Source organism: Martes martes, assembly GCF_963455335.1.
Source record: "Martes martes genome assembly, chromosome: 10".
Classification (NCBI taxonomy): Eukaryota; Metazoa; Chordata; class Mammalia; order Carnivora; family Mustelidae; genus Martes; species Martes martes.
In genome coordinates this window covers 2,826,065-2,847,784 of record NC_137898.1, presented here as the reverse complement: position 1 = coordinate 2,847,784, position 21,720 = coordinate 2,826,065, and the positions used below count along the sequence as shown (strand labels likewise).

General features: G+C 58.3%; 1 protein-coding gene across 2 annotated transcripts in view; it reads right to left on the bottom strand.

Annotated features, from left to right (window-relative positions):
- Positions 1 to 21,720, bottom strand: part of SHANK2 (SH3 and multiple ankyrin repeat domains 2) — a 471,077-nt gene that overhangs the window by 316,877 nt on the left and 132,480 nt on the right. For both annotated transcript variants that reach the window (XM_080817139.1, XM_080817138.1), the window contains exon 11: positions 6,389 to 6,455. In XM_080817139.1, coding sequence (XP_080673265.1) covers positions 6,389 to 6,455 — 67 coding nt within the window. The remainder of the gene's footprint in view (positions 1 to 6,388; positions 6,456 to 21,720) is intronic.

The following is a 21,720-nucleotide window of genomic DNA, read 5'->3' as shown; positions in this document are numbered from 1 at the left end:
CATCCCAGCAGAACCCACAGGCAACTTGTGGCTGTCCCCAACAGGGTGTCTCCTTAGCGCGTGTCCCGGCCCGTCCGCTCCGTGTCTGGATCTGGGGATAACACTTCTCGGGGGAGAGGCGCACAGCGGAGCGGGGCGGGGGCGGGGAGAGTACCGCAGCGGCAAGCCCAGCACCGGCAGGAAGGGAGGGACAGCCATCAGCCCGGGGCAGGACCCATGTGGCCCGCAGCTCCGGCGCCAGGAGGGAGTCCTGATGACACATGCCGCGTGGCTGCTCCCTCGGCCCCACGGAGGCCGGAGACCCAGGAACAGAGTCAGCGTGGCGGGTGGCGGCAGCCGGGAGCTCACGTCCGATTAGGCCACAATCTGCTTCACCATGTCTCCCTCCCTCCGCAGCTTGCTCCGGGGATCCAGACAACTGTGGGGTCGCCCCCCAATTCTAGCTCACACAGCAGCCTGGCTTCCCGGAGAAGGCTCTCCCTGCAGCCTGTAACAGGGAGACTCGGCATGGCCAACCCCAGCCTACCCGATCTGGGGTTTTCCCCAGGACCTGCCGGCCCCACGGGCAAACACAGAGAGGCCCCTGTGTCTCATTCATGGTAAGTGGCACATTTTACAGTCACGATGCTTCTTTCGAATCAGATCTGGTTTATTTCACAGCAGGTGAGATCTGCCAAAGGGGCTATTATTATTATTTTTTTAAATAAAAGATCAGCGTGGGTTTTACATCCTCTCTCACAACACCCCCCCAACTAATATTACATTCAGAAATCTGTTTGAAAACACCCCCCCAGCCGCCCATCACCTATACATGTCAGCAGCGCAAGCACAGGCACGCGGTCTCGAAACCTAGCAACGGTAACCAAGTCGTCCTGCGTCGGCTCGCCAGACACCCAGACGCACACACCAGCTCACTGTGCCTGCTCTCGAAAAACAGAACCCCCTCGCCTCTCTCTCCGTAGCTGCGGAAGGACAAGATGAATGAAAACAAACCTTGTTCAGCAGAAGAGGAACAACCCATGCCATTCAGCGCACTGAACAGAGCCTCTCCCCGCAAAGCCGGACAGAACACAAAATCACCAACACTGGGAAAGATAGGTTGTCCCAGTGCAAAGCTTCTCAGCTGCCACACGCTTAATGCCGGCACGACCGTTTCGGACACCAGCTCCCCGGCTCCCCGGCAGCCCTGCCGCGGGCACCGCCGTCCCACAGAAGCCATCGCGCACGCCGCGCTGGCCCAGCCTGGAAGATCCCCCGGGCTCGCGGGCTCAGTGGCAGGGATTAACTCTGCCGCTTGCGGTGGCTGGGAAACCCTCACTTTCTCGGCGCCGGCAAAGAAAACCACCAAATGGAGGTCGCATTTAATTTTTTTAAAAGAGGAAGGGAGTTCAGAAAGAAAGGAAAAATAAAAAAGCCACAGCCATCCGCTGAGAGCAGCGTGCACGCCGGCCGGGCCGTGAGCAGGAGGTTTCCCGACAAGACGCAATCTCCCCTTTAAAGGGACAGACTTGCACCCATAGGCATTCTGGATCCATTTCCGGATGCTACCGACCTCGGAGGGCCCGCTGGTCACCTCACTGCTTTTCGACCTGTTTCCGGTCTTCCCCGAAAGCCGCAGCGGCGTGTCCCAAGTGCCCTGATATCTTGGTGGCATCCGGAACACAAAGGATCTGCCGCTCTCAGTCCGGGGGCTACGTGATGGTTTAAAGGGGCTTTTTGAGGAAGGCCTCCCAACCAGGCAAGTCAGGAAAATGTTTTGTGCTGAGCTTGCTCTCTCCGCGGCATCGAAGGCGACCCTACACCCTCCCCTCCACCCCGACCCTAGCTTGGAATCTGGGGATCCTTCCGCCATATTCCCCTCCTGACAATCAGCCCAGCGCGGAGCACACAAAGGGGAGGCTTACCCTCATCTCCTCCGTCCGGAGTCCTGGCCCGTGGGGCTGGTGCTCCCCAGTGGTGTCCCAGTCCCACGAAATGTCTGATCAACAAAACTCTGCGCGTTAGTGTCGCCGGCGGGTCCTGACCCCGAGGTGCGCGCCACCGGCCTCACGTTTAGGACACATATCCCCGTCTTCCAATGTCTCTCTCCCACCATGGGGCAACTTTTAAATCAAGATTTAATGCAGATCACAAAGGGGAAACACAGCCCCGTCCTGTTCTCTCCAGGACCCCCGCCATGTTTCTGGAGGCGGATAGGAATAAACGAAGGGCATGTGGGGACGGGCTGAAGCCCTCAGACATGGGACATCCGCCACCGCAGAGACCAGGAGCAGACAGAAGAGTGGCCTTGGTCTGGACAAACTGACAGCACCCTCCCAGGTGTTGAGGACGGGAGTCAGGGAGCCGAGCCACGGAAGCTGCAACCGGAGACCACGCGGCCACAGGGCCTCACCAACAGCACACCAGGGACCCCCAGCCCAGCGTGGCTCTAGAACAACCCAGTGAAAGGACCGAGAACACTGCGCCGGGCAAGCCGCTGCCCACGCCTCCTCTGCCCGTGCCCTGCGGGCTCTGCCATGCACGGGAGGGAGCAAACGTTACAACACGCAGGCAAACACATCCAGTCCAGGCGCTCGTGGGCCCGTACCATGCGCTCTGCTCCCAGACACCTGTGACCAGCTGCCGGGAAAGCAGGTTTTTATTTCAAGAAGAGACACGGAGAAGAGGAGCTTGGAACGGGGACACAGGCAGTGTGGGGCCATTCCCTCAACAGGCACTTACTGAAGCCCTACTACGTGCCGGCGCCGTGGGGAAGGCCGACGCCACCCGGCTTTGCAGAGGACACAGCCTCAAGAGACTGTCACGTGGCCACGTTGAGTGCCCTTGATGGCAGTTGACGTGGTCCCAAAGACACGTCTTCATCCTAATCCCTGGATCGATCTGAGGATCTCAAGTCGAGAGCATCCTGGATTTAGGGCAGGCTCTTGAGGCTAGGGTAGCCTGGTGCCTTCTCTGAGAAAGGAGAGGGGGTCTGAGACGCAGACAGCGGGCCACGTGCAGCCGCCCCAGGACGGGAACCACGCCAGCAAGGCCAGGCTACCACCAGAGCCAGCGGGAGGCAAGGACGGGCCAACCCTGCCGACACCTCGACTCCGCACATCTGGCCTCTGGAGCGGAGGCAGAACACGCCTTGTTTCTGCGGCACCCAGTGGGGGCGCGCATCTCTTGATGGTGGCCCCAGGACACTAGCATGTGGCCTATCCTCACGTTCTGAATCAGCCCGCCGGGGATGAGGGGTCCTGGGAAGCAGAGGTGGGCGGTGCTTGGATGCCCAGCCTCAACAGGTGCAGGGATATGAGACGGTGCCCGCAGAGGCCACCCTGCGTCCCGGAGTCAGGCTCCCTGAGGGGAGACTCTGGACCTCTGCCCTCTGCAAGGCTGGGCATGTGCAGCTGGACACCGGGGAACCCGGAAGCTTTGGCAGATGACTCGTCAGGAACAGGAATGGGTGGTCCTAAGCTCTGTCCTGGGGATGGGCGGCCAGCAGCCCGGAAGATGCACTGGGGGGGTGGGGGACGAGGAAGCAGCCAGGGTGCCACGGGGCTGGGATACAGAGAAGCGGGCGGAGGCGACAATCCCGGAGGGAAAGTGCGGGAGGGTCTGCTCTTCTGAAGTCCCGTGCCTTCTCCCCCGAGGAGGCCACTGGCTGGTGGCCTGTCCCATCCTGGAGGGGGCCACGGGGTCTGGAGGGGACGTTCGCTTGGGAACCCGGGGCGGGGAAGCAAGGAGGGCACTGGGCCGGGGCTCCACACCTCCTAACGGGCCAGCCTCCGATAGAACAAGATCTCTCCATCCCCAGACTGGCACAGGGAGAAGGTGTCCGATGGACGCGTCATGGGAAGAAGTGACCGAGGGGTGACGGGGGTGGCATCTCGGGGACCGGCTGGTTCAGGCACCGCAGGGTCATTCTCAGGAGGCTCGAGCACAGCACAGCGTGTGAAACCGCAAAGGGAAGGGGATGCCCCTCCCGCAGCAGGAAGCAGATGGCTTTCTTCAGGACACAGGACTGTCCCCAGCCGGGAAGGCACCGGGGCCCCTCTCGGGTCTCAGAGCCTGGCCTCCCCCAGGGCGACCTCGTGGAGGTGACTCTGCACCCCGCATGCCCTCTGTCCCCCCTGCTCTGGGTCCCTGCCCCCGAGAGCTGCTACCCGAGCTCTCCCCACAATCCTGGGGCTCGGGAGCTCTGGCAGTGGACAGAGCGAGGTGTCGGGCAGACTGTGGACATCGAGGAGGGGTCAGGACGTGGGAGGAAACCACCAGGTCCTCAGGTGGGCGCTTGTTCTGGGCGGTAGGTGAGGACGGGGGCCTGCAGGGGCTCCGCCTGAAACAGGACGTCTGTCCTCTGAGTGGGGGGGAGCAGCTCGCATACCCTGAGCTGCAGGCCTTCCCGGCACGTCCCTTCCGCACAGAGCAGGGCGCTGTCCCTCCTAGACCCCAGCACACACTGCATCTACCCTCCCACACGGGATCCGCCCTCCAACAGGGCATAAGGTTCTGTCCTTCCCAGACTCCCCCACACACGGCATCTGCTCCCCTCCAGCCCCAGGACAGAGGGTCAGTGAACACAAGGCTGAATCGGGGCTAGAGGATGGACGGACAGGTTCCAGGAATCAGTGCGTGAGGGTGTCTGTGTGCACATCCGTGTGTTCTGGGGCCAGTCTGCTGGGTCAGCGAGACCCTTGGTCAGGAGACTCAGAGGACCAGAGCCTCCTTCTTTCCCTCCCTGGAGGGATCCTGCAAATCACACACCTCTTTGGGCCACACAGCAGAAAGGCCCACAAGGCAGGTCGAGGGGTGCCCAGTCCTGCCTCAGTGGACCATAGAAGCTGGTCCCACATATTCACGGGCCTTTGAAGTGGTCTTGGGAAGGTACAGAGCTCGGTCCTGGCCCCATGAGACACGGAAGCCGCGCTGCGGCCAGTGCCCCCACGACTCAGGAGGCGCTGCCCTTTGTAGTTAAAGTCACGGGTCCGAACGGCTGAGTAGCGATCAAAACGTGTTCACTCGACCAACAGGTACTCCGTTGGTGATGGAGAGAAAAAACCCTCAGTTGGTACAGAGCCGCCCGCATCCCGTACGGGAAAGCTCAGGGTACCTCAGACCGGACGAGACAGTCAGCAACCTCCCTACTCTTTGTACAAGCAGCTTGGTCTCTCTGGCCACCTCCCCACGCCCCCGTCCACCGTGCAGCCCCATCAAGGCCCGTGCTCGGAGCAGCAAGGAAGGCAGCCCTGGGCTCACTACCACCCCAACCGCTCAGCTCTGGAGGCTGGCAGGGGCCCCTGAAATCCCTGTGTTGGTGGCGTGGGGCCCGCACATGCTCCCTGCCCCTCCTGGGCCGCGGGCCCAGCAGCCGAAACTCTCAGATCTCAAGCCGATCCCACTGCACCGCACTGGCCTCTTGCGGTGGGGACACGGCGGGAAGGGAGCCTCGGGCACCGTGTGGGCTTGGCCCTGTCCCTACAGGGCGTGGCAGACATGACAGCGTCAGTCTTTACGATGTGCTCGCAAAGCAGCTGGTGTGGCCAGGGTGGAGGCCTGGGTCTCAGGGCAACGCCGCGGTTTGCCCTGGCTCATGGGAGGGACCGCGTCGGCATGGGGTGGGCCGTCGGGAGGCCCGGGTGCCCCGCTCAGGGCGCTGGAGGACGCAAGCGAAGCATCTGGTTCCACGCCCTCGTGCAGGTCTCAGACTCTGGGCGGGAACCAGCCACACACCGAACACGGCAAAGACTCGACAGCCAGACACGTGGTCGCCCTCGCCGCCAGCAGCCAACACGGGGTGAGGGGCACAGGCGTAAGACACAGATGCCATCGGCCGCCTCTCCGATGGGTGGATTGGCGCCGAGTCCGAAAGCTCACCGCTGCTGGTCCACTGGGACTGCTCCCCGCTGCGGGTCCTGTGCAAGCCCGGCGCCGGCGGAAACAGGCCGGCGGGCTCTTCGGAGATGCAGGGCCGCGCCCAGCCGCCGGGCGGGCGATGGGGCAGAGGCGGAGCCCCAGACATAGCCCTCCTGGTTGGCACAAGGGGTACTAGAAAGGGGAAGGGTCATGAGCACCACCGCGGGGCAGAAGAAAGGCTCAGAGATGGGGGTGTCTCCGCTGCGCCTCGTTTAGCTCCCGTCTCTTAGCTTAAGTGGGACAGAACCTTCCAGCCAACCCACGGACACAAGCCGCAGATTGGTCTGACAGAGCAGGTGCACGGCAGTGCCCTGCGTGGGCTGCGTGCCGGGAGTGACGGCTACGTGAGAACGGACATGGCCGAGTGGCCAGGGCCACGCTCTCGGTCGGGTTCTGCTAACCGCGGACCCCGAGCCAGCCGCGTGAGGATTACAGAAGGCGGGGAGCGTCTCCCTTCCAGGCGGAGCCCGTTCTCCCCAAGCCCACTCACCGATGTCGGTCTCCTTATGGTTCTTGATGTACTCCGCCAGCTCGAAGTTGCCCGCGATGATCGCCACCTGCAAGAGAGGACATGGCGTTCACATGTCAGGGGCAGAGACAGGCTGTTCGCGCGTCCCCACCACCGACGGCCTCGCCGCACGCGCACACACAGCCCCCACCCCCCCGGTTTTAAAGCGGGAGGCGTCTGTCTCCCTTCAGCTGTATTCGGCTCTAACAGACACACAACCCTGTGGGAGTTTAAGGGGCTCGACAGAATAACGACTCGACGTACGCAGACGGTGGGAAGGTCACCATGAGGTCAGTCAGCATCTGTCACCTCGGATGGTGACAAAAATCTTCTTTCCCCGTGATGAGAGCTTTTGGGATCTCCTCTTGTGGCAACTTGCCAGCGCACCGTACGACAGGCACCGGGCCGAACGCCACGCCGCATCTGCCTCGGCCCCCCGACCCTGGGAACCACAAGACTGATCTCTCTTCCTGCGGGTTTGGGCTTCTAGATTCCGCACGTGGGTGCGATCACACGGCTTGTCTCCCTGTGCGACTTCCTCTGCTTAGCTAGATGTCCTCCGGCCCCCCGCCCCCGTGGCCACAAATGAGATCAGTCACGACTCTTAAAACAGCAGCCCCAGCACCCATGGGCCCCCAGACCCTCAGAATCAAGCACCACGCTCGCCCCCAGAGCCCCTGGCCATGTCACGAGATGAGGCTCTTGTCCTGGGAGAACCCACAGGAGAGCGTGCCTCGGCCCAGAAGGCCCTGCAGGGACCACCAGCACAGCCGCGGGGTGCTCGGCGAGCTGGCGCCTGGAGCCCCCCCAGCCGTGTGTCCTGTGTTCCCATCAGGCATGCCCGGGAGCCCCGTCCTTCTGATTAGACACGAGCCGCACCCAGAAGCAAGGGGAAGTGACACCTCCAGAAAGTGCGTGAAGCTCTTCACCAGACTTCGGGTGTGCAGAGCACCAGGATCGACACCTACGGGGGATGGTCCCAGTGTAGGCCCTACAGATCAGCGGGCTCAAGCGAAAAAGCCAGGCAGGAGGTCCCCGGGAAGACCTGGGTCAGAACCCAGGTGGGCAGGGCTGCCAGCACCCCACATGGGAGGCCTGGGGCTCAGAGGCGACGGTCCACACCCCCAGGGGCAGCCCGCCCCCCAGCATCTGCAGAGACAGACATAGGGCTGGAACCTTCAGGGAGGACGATGCTCTTCCAGGGACCACCCATCCGGGACCCCGGCTTCCGAGCGTGGACCGAGGACAAGGACAGGGACAGAGGGGCGGAGCCCAGGTGGGAGGTCCACACGGCGCCCTGAGGAGCTGGGGCCCAAGCCTGCTGGCTCTGAGGGGTGCAGACAGAAGGGTCTGCCGGGCAACATGGAGCCTATGACCCAGTGTCACTTAGATGACAGCTGGGCACGCTCATTCCATGGGTTCCAGCCCAACCCTCAGGGCACACTGCTGTCACGCCCGTCTGCGGGCCTGGCATCGGCAACCAGAGACGAGTAAGAGCTGGCGGGACGTGGGGACCACGGCAGGCCGAGTGCTGCTGCCAGGAGTGTCCGCTGGCACAGCCACGGTGGGAGAAGGTTCCAAGGGCCTCAGGACAGAGCTACCATCCTATCCAAGAGTCCACTTCTGGCTCTAGACCCAGAGGGCCTAAAAGCAGGTTAATTTTATGATGGTTACTTTTAATGATGGTTAATTTTAGGTGTCATCTGGATGGAGCCACAAGGGCCCACACATCTGCCCCCAAAACTACTTGGGGGTGTCTGTGAGGGTGTTTCTGCGTGATCTGTGGACTCTCGGTCATGCAGCTCGGGTGGGCCTCATCTAATCAGTCGAAGACCGCATGGCCCAAAGAAGCTGATTGGGAGGGACAACTCCTGCCCGCCCGCTGAGCCGGCACAGAGTGGGTCTTCCGACCTCTAGACCTCGGGCCTGCTGGGTCCCAGACCGAGACCTATACCCTCGCTGTCCGCGGGTTCAACGTCCATAAGTCTGTGATCCAATCAGTAGGAAAAGTCAGACTGCGATGATCCAGCTGGCCTACCTCCATCTGCATTGCTGAGCCCCGCCGTGGATTCCCCAGCCAGGTGAACAACCTCCTGGCTCCGTGGGGGGGCGGCACGACCCTCCCCCGGCCCCCGCCCCAACCCCTCTTACGCAGAAGAATCTTCTGCACAGCATTACGCAGCCCAATATGTATAAAATATTTACGGTTGTCAAGGCGAGAAGAAGCCATTAAAAAAACATCTGAGAGAGGCATAAAAGTTTAGCGTTGCACACAAAAGAACGGGAGGTAATTATTTCACATCAACCGAATGCATCCTCCCCCCTCCCAGATGGATTTGCCAATAAAATGCAAATTTCTCCTCTGAAATAGCACCGGCTTTGAAGGACACTATTTGCTCCCGGAAATCTTGATAAAGAGCAAACGGTTTTTCTATGTTTGCAGAGAACCAGCCTTCGAGAGAGCAGCTCGAGTCAGGACCCTCAGGTGGAGAAGCGATGAGCATACAGGGGCCGGGAGAGGCTTCTCCACGCCCCTCAGTCCCGCTCGCCCGGGACGGAGACTCCGTCACAGGGATTACGGACACTGGGAGGCTGGCTTCCACCATGGGGTAATAAAAATGCCCATCGTGCTCGAGCTCACAGCTAGGACAGCTCCTGGCTCAGCACCCAGGCTCCCCAGGCATCGAGACGCAGCATCTGATGGCGTCCTCGTGGCACAGTTGTGTAGCGCCGCCGTGATTCCTGCCTCCCAGACGAGGAGGCGGGCGGTAAGAGCTCAAGGGCGTGGTATTTCTACCTTACATGCAGGCAGGCCCCAGACCTGGGAACCCAAAGCCTCGGGGCTCGCAGCCAGGTGCCACATGTGGCCTCCCGTGACTCTGACCACAGGCGATCCCTGGCATCCCGGTGTAGGCACAGCCCCCTTGCTTGCAAAGAGGAATGTGAGGGAGAGTAATAATGAGATGCGATTTGGAAGCAGAAATTCAGCACCATCTTCTGCAGGACAGCGACCGGAGAGGGGACGGCTGGGGCCACCGCACACTCCTGTAGGAGCCAACTCAGGTCACCACAGCAAACACTGCGGATGGGGCAGCGTGGATTGTATGAGTGTATGGTCTCGGGGTCCCAGAGGCTGGAAGTCAGCAGGGCAGCCCCCCGCCCCAAGGCCTCTGTCCTCATGTGCGGATGGCCGTGCTCTCCCTGTGTCCCCACGGGGTCGTCCCTCAGTGTATGTCTGTGTCCTGATCCCCTCTTCTCGTAAGGACCCCTGTCACCCCGGGTCAGGGCCACCCCGGTGACCCGATTTCACCTTAATCACCTCTTTAAAGCCCCATCTCCAGATGCAGACCCATCGTGAGGTGTGGGGGTCGGAGCTCCAACGCAGGGATTCTGGGGACACAGCTCAGCCCAGGAGACCTTGAGCAGAGAGTGTGTCTTCACCTTCCTCATGGACACGTGCCATCTTCCAGCAAACATCCAGACACGCACGATGACTTGAGAACCTGTCCTGCCCACGTGGCCTGGCTACCGAGCTCACAAGGTGCGGGCCGGGGGCCTCGGGGACGTAATCGTCAGGGACGGAGCTGTAGGAACTGCTTCCCGAGTCTTGTTCACACACGGAACCTTCATCTCCTCCACCCCCAAGACTTTGTTATGAACATTCGCAAGCACGACCCTGAAACCGAAAGGCCAGAGCAACGACCTTGACCTTGATTGCACGGTCGTTTCCGTGCCACTTGGGGCGGTGTACGGCCGTGCACCTGCTCCTGCTAGACCCTCGTGCCGCTTTCCTGAGTATCAGCATCCGGAGGAAAGAAGGACTTGCTCCCATATGCCGGGACAAGGCCAGAGCCGTGTTTGTCCCCACACAGCCTCTCGTCCCCCCCAGGTGCCTCTCCTGCCCTCTGAGTTGTTGCACTGTTTTTGTCTAAGTGACAGTACGTACAGTGACATGCACAGACTAGACGTTCTCTGGCTTATGAGCGTGCGGTCTACACCCATGATGCGTCACTCCAACCAGGAACCGGAGCCTCGCCCCCGCCCCTGCTGGACGGTGTCCTCCTCCTGCCCTCCTCCCAGCCTCGAGAAGGCCCAGGCTCCTCTCACCGTAAACTCATCGTGTCTGTTTGTGCACTGTCCTGCCTGGAATCACAAGCCACGTGCGCAGCTGGGCCCGGCATCTCTTGCTCAGGGCCGTGCTCTGCAGGCTCGTCCGCACCCCTGCAGGGCCCAGAGCTTCCTTGTCTCTACAGTTGAGGACGACCTGCTGCTTGGACGTGCCCCACGGACGCATCTGCTCACCGGGACCTGGGGCTGCAGGGCACGCAGCTGCCGTGAACACTCCCTCACGTGTATCTGGCTTCTCTTGGCCACTCCTGCCGTGTGCGGTGGCTGGGCAACATGGAGTGCGGGACTCACTTACGAGAAACTGACTTCCCTGCGGACGGGGGCCGTGGTGCGCTCCCGCCGGCCACGAGCCGGGGTCCAGGAGCTCCGTGTCCCCACCCGCACTTCTTAATTCCGGGATGTGTGTGAAACAGGCAGGGTTTTTTTGTTTTTTAAAGATTTTATTTATTTATTTTATTTTGGAGAGAAAGAGAGCAGGGGCAGAGGGAGAGAATCCTGAGCAAACTCTCAGCAGAGCAGAGCCCAGTGGGGCTCGATCCCATGACCCTGAGAGCGCAACCTGAGCCAAAATCAAGAGTTAGATGCCTAACTGACCAAGCCACAGGTGCCCCAAAATGGGCTTTTTTTTTTTTCTTTTTTTAAGATTTTATTTATTTGAGAGGGAGAGAGAACGAGTGGGGAGGAGCAGAGAAGCAGGCTCCTCGCCGAGCAGGGACCCGCTGATTCCGGGATCCTGGGATTGTGACCTGAGCCGAAGGCAGATGCCTAACCGACTGAGCCCCCCAGGTACCCCCCAAAGTGGGCAGTTTTAAGTTACATTTGCCCCCAGACACACTTTTTTTTTTAACCTCATCATTGCTCTGTATAAAATATCATCAACTCTCCATTTTCCCAGAAGTCTGAAAGAGCAAAGATTGCAAGACACGGACCCCCAGGGGCGGCTTCCGCAGGGCACGAGGAGACAGCATTTACCCAGAAGCACCATGTCTTACCCCAAAAGAACCAGAGCGAGAACGGCGGTGGCGGTGATCGGGCTGGGAAGGCGGCCCGGGCAGCTCCAGGCTTACCCCACGCCCACAACACCTCGCCGTACTCAGAGATGGGAAGACAACGTAGCAAATTGAATGACGTGTGTGAAAACTTGTGTGGGGCCATAAAACCGGGAGCCGGCTGCGTGTTCCTATGGAACTTTCTCGGATGAGCTTCCACGAGGAACCAAGTCGCACTGTCATTAAAACCGCCGGGGAACGACTTCTGAGCGACAGGAGCTGTCTCGTCAAAAAGCAAGGTCCCCTGCAGACCCAGTCCCACGGGGTTCCCGGCCACCCAGCATCGCCTCCCAGGGTGGGGATGAGCCACAGACCCGCCTGAGCCCGGTGCGGACGCCGCCCACGGTCCCTGCTTTCCTCTGGGAGGAAAAAGGAAGAGAAAATGCAGAACCCTCTCTCCCCCGCCCCTCCTGTCCTAGCACCAGCCTCCTAGTGTGCTTATAAATAAATTCAGGCTAGGTCATGTCCTTTAGAAGAAAAAAGACATCCAGCTTGTAATTAATCCCAGTGTTGCAGAAGAAACTTATTACATAAAGAGAATTTTCTTCCTTCTCTTTCCTTTATGCACATTAAATCACAGACCCTATTGTGGGAACGGTGACCACTCAGGAAACATGCTGAACACCCAGCGGGTTCCAGCTGCGAAAATGGCGGGGAGGTATGTGAATTACATTCAACACAATGAAATAACATAAAATTGCATTTTGATACCTTGAGAAATTAAAAAAAAATCCAAAGACATTTACTTTCTTAGGAAAAACCCAGGGAGAGGGACTTTGGCTCTCTGTATAGGCCTTGGCACCAAGAGGGGCCCCTTAAAAACCAAGGAGCGTTTTTAAGATCCTGGTAAATAATTCAAAACCACTAAAAGTCTAAGCCAAGAGCTCAGAGTTCCCTCTCTGGGGCCTGGGGGCTGAAAGAGAGCATCTGGCACTTAGATACCAGCTCTAAAACCCGCCCCAGACCCCACGCTGAACAGAACGGGTGGCAGAGTGCTCTAGTCCCGGAAAAGGGGAATTTTCCGCGCGGGACCTCGGCCCAGCCGCCACATCTACGTGCCGACCGAGCGGCTCCCTTCCCTCCCGTCCCGCAAACGCGGCTCCGTGTAACTACAATCACCCGACCGCTCAGGGGACGCTTACCGCGCCCCGCCAGGGAAAACAGCTTCCGTCGTGATGCGGTCATTAGAGCAACCACGGCTCTTAAATTAATCCACTCTTTGATTTCATGCATTTACCCTGGCACAGCCCACGGGGGGCGGGGAGCCCTGGCCGTGGAGGGTTTATGCCGGGGGCCGTGAGACCTCCGAGGGAGTGACCGCACGTGCTCGGAAGTCCCCTTTTCCAGGACCCTGAGAAGGCGCAGGTGTGTGTCAGACGGCAGCCCTGGGTCGGGGGTGGGGGGGGCCCGCTGGGAGCCACAGGAACCAGGCTCCCTGCTTCCGCTCAGACTCTGCTCCCCACCGCCCGCCACTTTTCTCCTTCGTCACCTGGAGGAAGAGCAGCTCTCGGGCTTGGAGGGCCTGGCGCTCCCCACGCCCGGGGGCCAGGGCAACACCAGCCCCTGTGCACCTGCCAGTCCAGGTACAGTCGAGGGAAGGGCTCCAGGGAAGCCCTCAGACGAGGACTGAGAACTCCAAGCTGGCAGACAGAGGCCTTTCAGAGAAACCGACATCTTGGAAGCACGTGTGAGATGCCGAGTTCACCAAGAGCGAGACAACTGCCTCGTCGCAAGCCTCTGACTGTGACCCTGAGGAACCTTCTGGGCAATGGCAACGTTCACTCTGGAGACGCCCTCTCTTCGCTGCATTTCGGCTTCTGTCACCCCCCACCCCGGTCTCGGCAGTGCCCCTCGAGGGTTAAACGGACCGGGCTCGGCGACCGGCTTGTGGTCATTAGCTTTCAGATGATTTCTGGGTATTGCCTGCTTGCATGACAAGTTTGTCCTTGGTCCTGATATTAGAGATCAAAACACCAATGTCTTCTTTTAAGCCCAGAACGTGGTCCCTCGGAGACGCCCACGGCCCCCGGGACTCTCGTCTCGGCTGTGAGTGGTGGCTGTTCCGAGATCTGCCAGCACGCGCTAGCGCACGGGACACACCCCCAGAATCCCTTAGCAACTGTGCCCTGGTGCCGAGCATTTTAATTCTTCCGGTTAGGATTCACGGGGCCGTCTGTGGACAGATAATGAGAGACAATCATCCCCAAATAACCGTGCTCAGCAGAGCCTGGCTGTGTCCCACTTACAGGATGGCCCTCAGCCCTGCCAGGAAACCCTCTGGGACCTCGCATGGGGGACAAAGAGAGAATGCACAGGGAGATGTCCCCCTCGGCAGGGCATCTGCCATGGCAGATGTGAGTGGTGGCAGCCTGCTTCTGGGGGCAGCCCCAGAGGCAGGCTGCCACCACTGTCCTCTTGGGGAAGGAGGCAGGGGTGTGGCCCCAGAAAGGAAGATGCGTCTTTCGGTTATAAAATCAAGGTCATGCTTTGTAGCCGTCTGGGCTCTTGGACTAAAATACAATTAAGTAAACACTGATTTCTACAAATGCACTCCATTGACACACATGGACACCTGAGTGTGTGTCTGTATGTTTCATGGGCCTCACTGCCACTCTCTCCCCCAGGCAGTGCCACCCTCTCCCCTGCACCCGGGGGGCCCCCGTTCTCTGCAGCAGAGGGTCAAAGAGAAAGCAACACTGCCCGCGTCCTCCGTCCATGTTGGCCCGAAGCCACAGTGAGCGGGGTCAGGGACCTCCGGGAGCCCTGCAGGTGAGGGCAGGTGAGCCTGCGGGCAGCCGCTGCACCTTGGGCGGGGGGAAGACCAGAGCTGGGTAAGCCTGGGGGTTGGTACTCAGGGGTGCTGCTCGGGGTCAGGTCAGGGGGCGTGGAAACAACCCAGAAAGGGCGGTGGGAGCCTGAGCCGAGGAACCCTGCTGGCCCATCACATGGTCAGAGTGGACGGAGGAAGAAAATCCCCGGTGCTTCCGGAATGCAAAGCTGGCAAAGACCAGGACTGCTAAATCCTGCCTCAGCTGCTCGCACACGCGCACATACACACACAGACACACACGCGCGCACGCACACAAACACACATGCACACACCCTGCTGCTCGGCCCCTCCCAAGCCAGCATTTCCGAGGCGGCACAGCAGGCCGCAGACACAACCTACGGAATTCTAAGCGGCTGATGATACAGTGTCGCTGACACGGCTCACGGTCCCCCACCCTTCCTGTGACGGCCGCCCCGTCCAGCAGCTCCTGCTGTGGGAGTAGCAGTGCAGCCGTGCTGCCCTCCAAGCCCACCTGGGCACCGGCTCGGGGAAAGCAGCGGGGGCGAGGTATGCGGGACCCGCGGGGAGGGGGGCCCGCCGAGCAGGGGGGCGTACGGCCGCACACTGGCTCCCTCAGCAGCAGACGTTCCACGTCCACGGCAAAAGCTCACGGCCCCTGGTGGGCCCAGGGCCGAGGGCGGGAGCGGCGTGCGAGCCTGGGGCAGCCACGGTCCGGATGTCGGGTCTGAGTTACTTTGGGTCGCTTTGCTTCATTTTTGTTAGGAAACAGAAACTGGGAAATTGAGGGGAGGGCGGTGACTGAGAAAGGCTGCTACGCAGCTGTGTCCAGGGCAAGGGAGCAGGCCACCTCTCTGCCCCACACAGGCTCCACTGACCCCCTGTGCTGCCAACGACACGGGTGCTCAGGCGGCCCAGGTATCAGAAAGCAGCCCGGGAGCGTCTCCAAGCATCCGGCGTCCGGCACCGTCTCGGTGTCAACGAGGAGAGAAAGGCAGCTGCTGACAACACAGGCTCCCACTCACCCGCAGTGACAAGGGCCGAGTCAACACAGCTTCAGCCACTGCTCTGGGCGGGGGGAGGGCTCCAGGTCAGAAGGGCGCCAGCACCTCCCCTCCCCGCAGGGGCCCCCAAACTGGCTCTGGGGACGAGCGTCAGACGCTGCTCCTAATGTGCGCTCTGCCCTGTGCCGAGGGGCCGGTCCCACGGAGACCGTCGCGCCCCGAGTCACGAGGCCACCGCCCACGTCTCGTGCAAGCCACGGGCAGACCGGGCGGCTCCACCAGCTCAGGAGGGAGCCGTGAAGACGTGCGAGGTCTATGTGGGTGTTGTTAAACATGTCCACTGGAGCAGCCGGCCAGCACTCGGTGCCCGACAGAGTGCAAAGCTACAGAGACCGTCGCGCGGCCAAGCTCCGCGTGCGTCCGTGCTGGGCGGCTTCGGCTCTGTGCCTTCCCATCTCTGAGCCTCGGCGTCCTCACGGCAGCCGCGCTCACAGACCCTTCCTCATGGGGGACCTGGCAGTACAGTGAGCTCGTGTGTGCGGAGTCATCACAGCCCTCGAGGGATGGAGGGCAGGTCTAGGAGGAAAGTGGGTGTTTTGAGAAGCACTTTCTCTATAAACAAGGGGAGAGGGTGTTTAAAAACATTAGTACCTAAGGGGAGGAAAGAGGAGACTAAGGGGGCACCTGGGTGGGCTGGTCGGTTCAGCATTTGACTCCTGGTGTTGGTTCAGGTCATGATCTCGGGGTCATGGGGTCGAGCCTGCATCGGGCTCCACACCCAGTGGGGAGTCTGCTTGGGTTTCTCTCTCCCTCTGCCCCTCCCCTGGCTCACTCACATGCTCTCTCTCTCTCTCAAAACAAAAAACAAAAAAACCTTTAAAAGAAAAAAAAAGAAAGAAGAGACCGGGAAGGAGAGGGAGAAATGGTGACTTCTTCCTGTTTCCCTCGTCTTACGGATGTGCCTCTAGCATGATGTGGATCTTTTATATATTCATAAATATGTCAAAAATGTTAACGTTAAAAATCAGAAGTAACGTTAAGCAAAATGAACATAGATGCACACAGAGCTAATGGCATAAGTAGGGAAAAGCGATTCCAAATGACCTTCAAGCACAGACTTCACTGCGTGTCCCAAAGGGATCCGCTCCGGTGAGAAACACCACCCGATCGTCTGAGCGCCGCTGGTGGAGGGGTTGGCACGATTACAGGAGAATTTCTCACGTGTGCAAGAGAATAAGCCAGGAGAACCGCAGCACGGCTGACAGAGACCGGAGGGTTCAGCGTGTTTGGAAGGAGACACAGATGCGGGGTCAAGGATGGGCAGAAACCTTGTCCTGAATGAGTCCAGGCAACGCCGAGATGACTTACAGTGCACATTATCTTTAAAATAAGCCTCCTTCCACTTAGAACATGGACCTTAAACACTACTTCGTACTAGAGGGAATGAGGCTTCTCTGGAAAAATGGTGGCTTCCAAGTCTGAGCAAGAAATTTGCTCCAGGAGCATGCAAACTCTTGTCATGCCAGAAAATATGGAAGAAATCAATGATGATGAGGTCATGCTCAAAAGGCTTATTAGGAAATGATCTAAAAAAGCCTCCACTGAGGGGCGCCTGGGTAGCTCAGTGGATTAAGCCGCTGCCTTCGGCTCGGGTCATGATCTCAGGGTCCTGGGATCGAGCCCCGCATCTGCCTCAGCATCCCTGCTGAGCAGAGAGCCTGCTTCCCCCTCTCTCTCTGCCTGACTCTCTGCCTACTTGTGATCTCTCTCTCTCTGTCAAGTAAATAAATAAAATCTTAAATAAAATAAAAAAGCCTCCACTGAGCACAGATAGGTGTGAGGAAGTGGCTAGAGGCAAGTGGTCGCGTCCCCAAGAAGAACAGAGTAGGATGAACAAAGACGACGCAACAGGCACCTCTGTTGAGCTTAGCTGCCACTAAGACCCACTGTGTGGGGCCACAGCGAAGACAGCGGCTCGCATCCCACTGCTGCTTTCCCCTAGAAGCACGAACACATCTCTGGCTCAGGGAAAGGGCTGGGAACCCGTGGCTGATCTCTGCCAGGTGCAGAGAAATCAGCGGGAGTGTTTAGCATCAGGCAGGGCTGGTGAACAGCCAGAGTCTAGGTGAGTCTGGGGGGGAAGGAAGAGTGGACGCTGAATGAGACACTGAGCTGCTTTTCCCTTCAAGACAAACATTCTTAGGGGACTCTGAGCCCGGGAGGGATGGAAGGTGAAGGAGCAAGCCATGAGGACTGGGGTGTGGGGCCCACCGGGCAGAGGGCGCAGTGAGCACTGCAGGGGCCCAGCTGAGAGCACCTCAGGGCCGCACGACGGGAGAAAGAGCGAGCTGGGCTCAAATGAATCCTTGCAAAATCAACCCAGCCTTGGCTCAGCCCCGACTGCGACCGAATGAGGGTGAGAAGCCCCCGCGCCGTCTACCTCGTGCGAGACAGGGTGACCCTCTCTGAAAGCAAAGAACATTACCTGGAGTGTCTGTAGTTTTGTAAATCCATGCCATGCCCGGCATTCTATGAACAATCACTCATCATCCCCAGCGACAGTGCCCGGTGTTGGAAAACAAAGAGAAAACCCAGTCAACAGAAGCAGACCCGTGGCTGGTGCAGACACATGCGTAAGTGGCTGAGAACTCGATGATAATTAATATCTTCCAGAAAATAAAGGAAAAACAAGAGAAAATATCTGAAAAGATGAATAATTCCATCAGAGAATTAGAACCCCTAAAAAAGAATCAATTCAAGACCACATGTGAGGCCTGAAACCACAAAAATCCTAAGAGAAAATGTCTGTAATCTCTTGGATGTCAGGCTTAGCAACACATTTATGGATCTGTCCCCCAAGGCAAGGGAAAAAAAGCAAAAAATAAAGTGTTGGGACCACAGCGAAACGAGAAGCTCCTCACAGAGAAGGAACTCATCAACCAAAAAAAATACAAGGTACAGAATGGGTGAAGATATTTGCGAGGATATAATTGATAAGGGGCTGATATTCTAAAGATATGAAGAACTTAAACAAATGAACACCAACCCCTTCCCCCCAAATAATAGGGTCAAAATGGGCAGAGGACCCAGAGAGCCATTTCTCTAGAGAAGACATCCAGATGGCCAGCAGACACAGGAGAAGATGCTCATATCAAGGAAGTAGAAATCGAAGCCACAATGAGATTCTACTTGACGCTGTCAGAATGGCTGGAGTCAGAGAGATAAGAAACTAAAGGTGTTGGCGAGGATGCAGAGGAAGGGGAACCTCGTGCACCGCTGTTGGGAGTGCGACTGGGGCAGCCACCCTGGAGAACAGTATGGAGGTTCCTCAAAAATTTTAAAAAAGAAATATCCTATGATCCAGTCATCGCACTACTGGGCACTTAGCCAAAGAAAATGAAAACACTAATCTGAAAGGATCTATGCACGTCTATGTTTATTGGAACATTATTTTAAATAGCCCAGACGTGGAAGCAACTCTGCGTCCACTGATGGATAAATGGACACACACACACACACACACACACACAGGACTATTACTCAGCCATAAAAAAGGATGCGATCTCACCATTTGCAAGGGGGAACCAGAGGAGGCAGTGATGGAGGGCACTGATACATGTGGGTATAAATTTCTAGATGTGTCACTGGAGCCAGGAGACGAAGAGGAGAAAGTTGAGCTCGTGACGTAAAAATAAGCAAATTACAATAAAATCTTCCTAGGCTCTCAGAATTATAAGCCAAAGTAAAAGAAAGGATGAATTCAAAAAAGAAATCTGTACGCTACGGCTGCTAAGAGCGACGATACGTATCATAGTCGTATAAACTGATCATAAGGGGACCCAGTCCACAAGACAGGCAAAACGCAACAGGCAATCTTCAAACTAACGGGTCAACAGGTGCCAACGGGTGGTAAGAGCCATCAGATGTCGGAGGAGAAAGGCGGCAGGAGGGGCCGAGGGCTGAGAGTCCCCCAAGCTCCCGGGAAAAGGTTGTGGGTTTGACAGTGAGGACATATCAGGTTTTGGTGTGTCTCTCCCACTCGGGTGAATGCCCGGATCCTCAACGTCCACCCCCATCCTTGAGCTCCTGGATCATCGTGTTTGAACCCTGACTGGCTCCTCTCAGTGGTTCTTCTTTCCTTCCAGCCTTGGGCACCCAGCCTACGAGGAGGCAGACCCATCTGTCACTGGCCGGTGGGCCTTCAGCAGGGCCCCGAGATGCAGCCGTGAACCCCGTGTCCACCCGCAGCGGGGCTGCTGGCTACTTAGATGCCGCCGTCACCAAGGGGAAGGAACACCAGGTCCGGGGTGCTGCTGGGAAGTGCTTGCTTCCAGGGGTGCTCAGCTCAGCACCCCTCCCATCCCCACCCCTGACTTCACAGCTGAAGCATTTTCTAACCACCCAGAGGCCTCAGTGGGCAGCCAGGCCAGGAAGCTCCATGAGTCGGCACCGATGCAGACCAGCTCTTCTTGGGATTCTGCTGAGGACACCAGACATCATTGCGTCTCTTCCATGGTTTTCTCTCCTTCCGGATGGAGCCTTCAGGCGGGACTGCCTTACAAGGAGGCCACGGTCTCCTTTGAAACATGGCACCAGTCACTAGCAACCCTGGAGCCTGGCTTACGTCTCCCCCCAAAATTCAGGGCTTTGAGGACACAGAGACAGTGTCTTCTGTGGTTTCAGGGTATCGCCCGCCCCCAATCCTACAAGGTCAGCTGGACATTCCGCCTCCCCCTGCCCCACCCCCCGCCATCCTGGCATGCAGGAGGCCAGCTGCTCGGCACAGGGAACCGAATACCCCGCCCACTTCAGCGGTTCCTCTCAGCTCCGCGCCGCCAGCCGGTAAGGAAGTGGGCAAAGCCCGCTCCAGGATGACGGTCTGCACCACAGAGGGAAGGTGTGTGGGGTTTCGCAGTGGGCCACTATTTTTATCTGCATGAATCAGCAGCCTTAAGCTGTTTCTGTCAAAGAAGCCAATGGGCAAATACCATGACACATTTCATCAGTGACTTTATGGATAAATATTTCAAAGGTATCCTGCGACACGGACGCCGAGCTGAGAAACACACGCGCTTTGTCAAAGACCGCCCACCCGACGGAAGAACAGCCTTCTAGAGCTTGTAGACGAGATGCCTGACGGCTGTGGGAACGCCCTGGAGAGCTTCGGGGTGCCCGCTAAGAAATATGCAGGTTCATAAAACATGTCTTTGGGTCTCTTCTGGGGTCCGAGCCCCACCCCGTGCCCCTGCTGTCAACACCAGCAGAAACCTTGAAATGTCCTTTGCTAGGGCCAGAGACTTAAAACCTGGTCAGAAAAAAAACCCCGAGGCAGGTCATTTCTCCCTCAGAGCGTCGTGCCCGTGTTAGGGTTCAAGGAGAAAAGCAAACCCATCATCTGAGGGGCGCCTGGGCGGCTCCGTCGGTTCAGCGTCCGACTCTGGGTTTTGGCTCAGATCGTGATCTCGAGGTCGTGAGACTGAGCCCTGCGTTGGGCTCTGTGTTCAGCACAGAGTCTGCTTGGGACTCTCCCTCTCCCTCTGCCCTCCCCGCTTGTGCGCTCACTCACTCCCTCTCTCCTCTCCTTGTTGCAGGAGCTTTGTCCTATAAAGTCACGGTGATTTAGAGAATACTGAACAGGTGTTCCCAGGGGCCGCACAGGGCTAGGTCCCGGCAAGCCTCTGTTCACAGTTCATGTCACAGGACTGGCTTGACGGGTGTTTCTGTGTAAGGACACCCGGTTTGATGCACACGGCTTGCTCACCGACACGGACCTCACAGAAGCAGGCTGCAGCTCGGGCCTGCAGGGAGCTTAGGGGACACGCGCGTTTCCACCGTAAGCACGTTCCTGTGCTCAGCATCACTACACGGCTCGGGGAGCACAACACCCTGGGGCTGTTTTATGCAATTAAACATCAACAAAGAACACAGAAATGCAAAAAAAAAAAAAAAAAGAAAGAAAGAAAGAAAAGAAAAGAAAGAAAGAAGGAAAGGAAAGAAACATGCTGCAGGATTTTATTTTGGGGTTACAAATAAATCTGAGCAGGCAAACTCAGAAGTGCGGCACCTACAAATAAGGAGACGGGCGGGAGGGGTTGGCAGCATCCCCTTCTCAAGCCTCACTGACAAGACAGGGGGAACCTCCCTTCCTACCCCTCATCACCCGTCCCTGGTCTGTCTCCTAGGGGGTCCGTCCCCACCTGCAGGAGACAGAAAGGCGGACCAGTGGCTGGCATCTTCCGTGGCTGGGTGCGGAGGGAGGGAGGCCGGCACACATCACGTGCTTCTTAAGACATCTCAGTATGTTAGCTTCTCCGTTTAAAAAAAAAAAAAAAAAAAAAGAGCCCA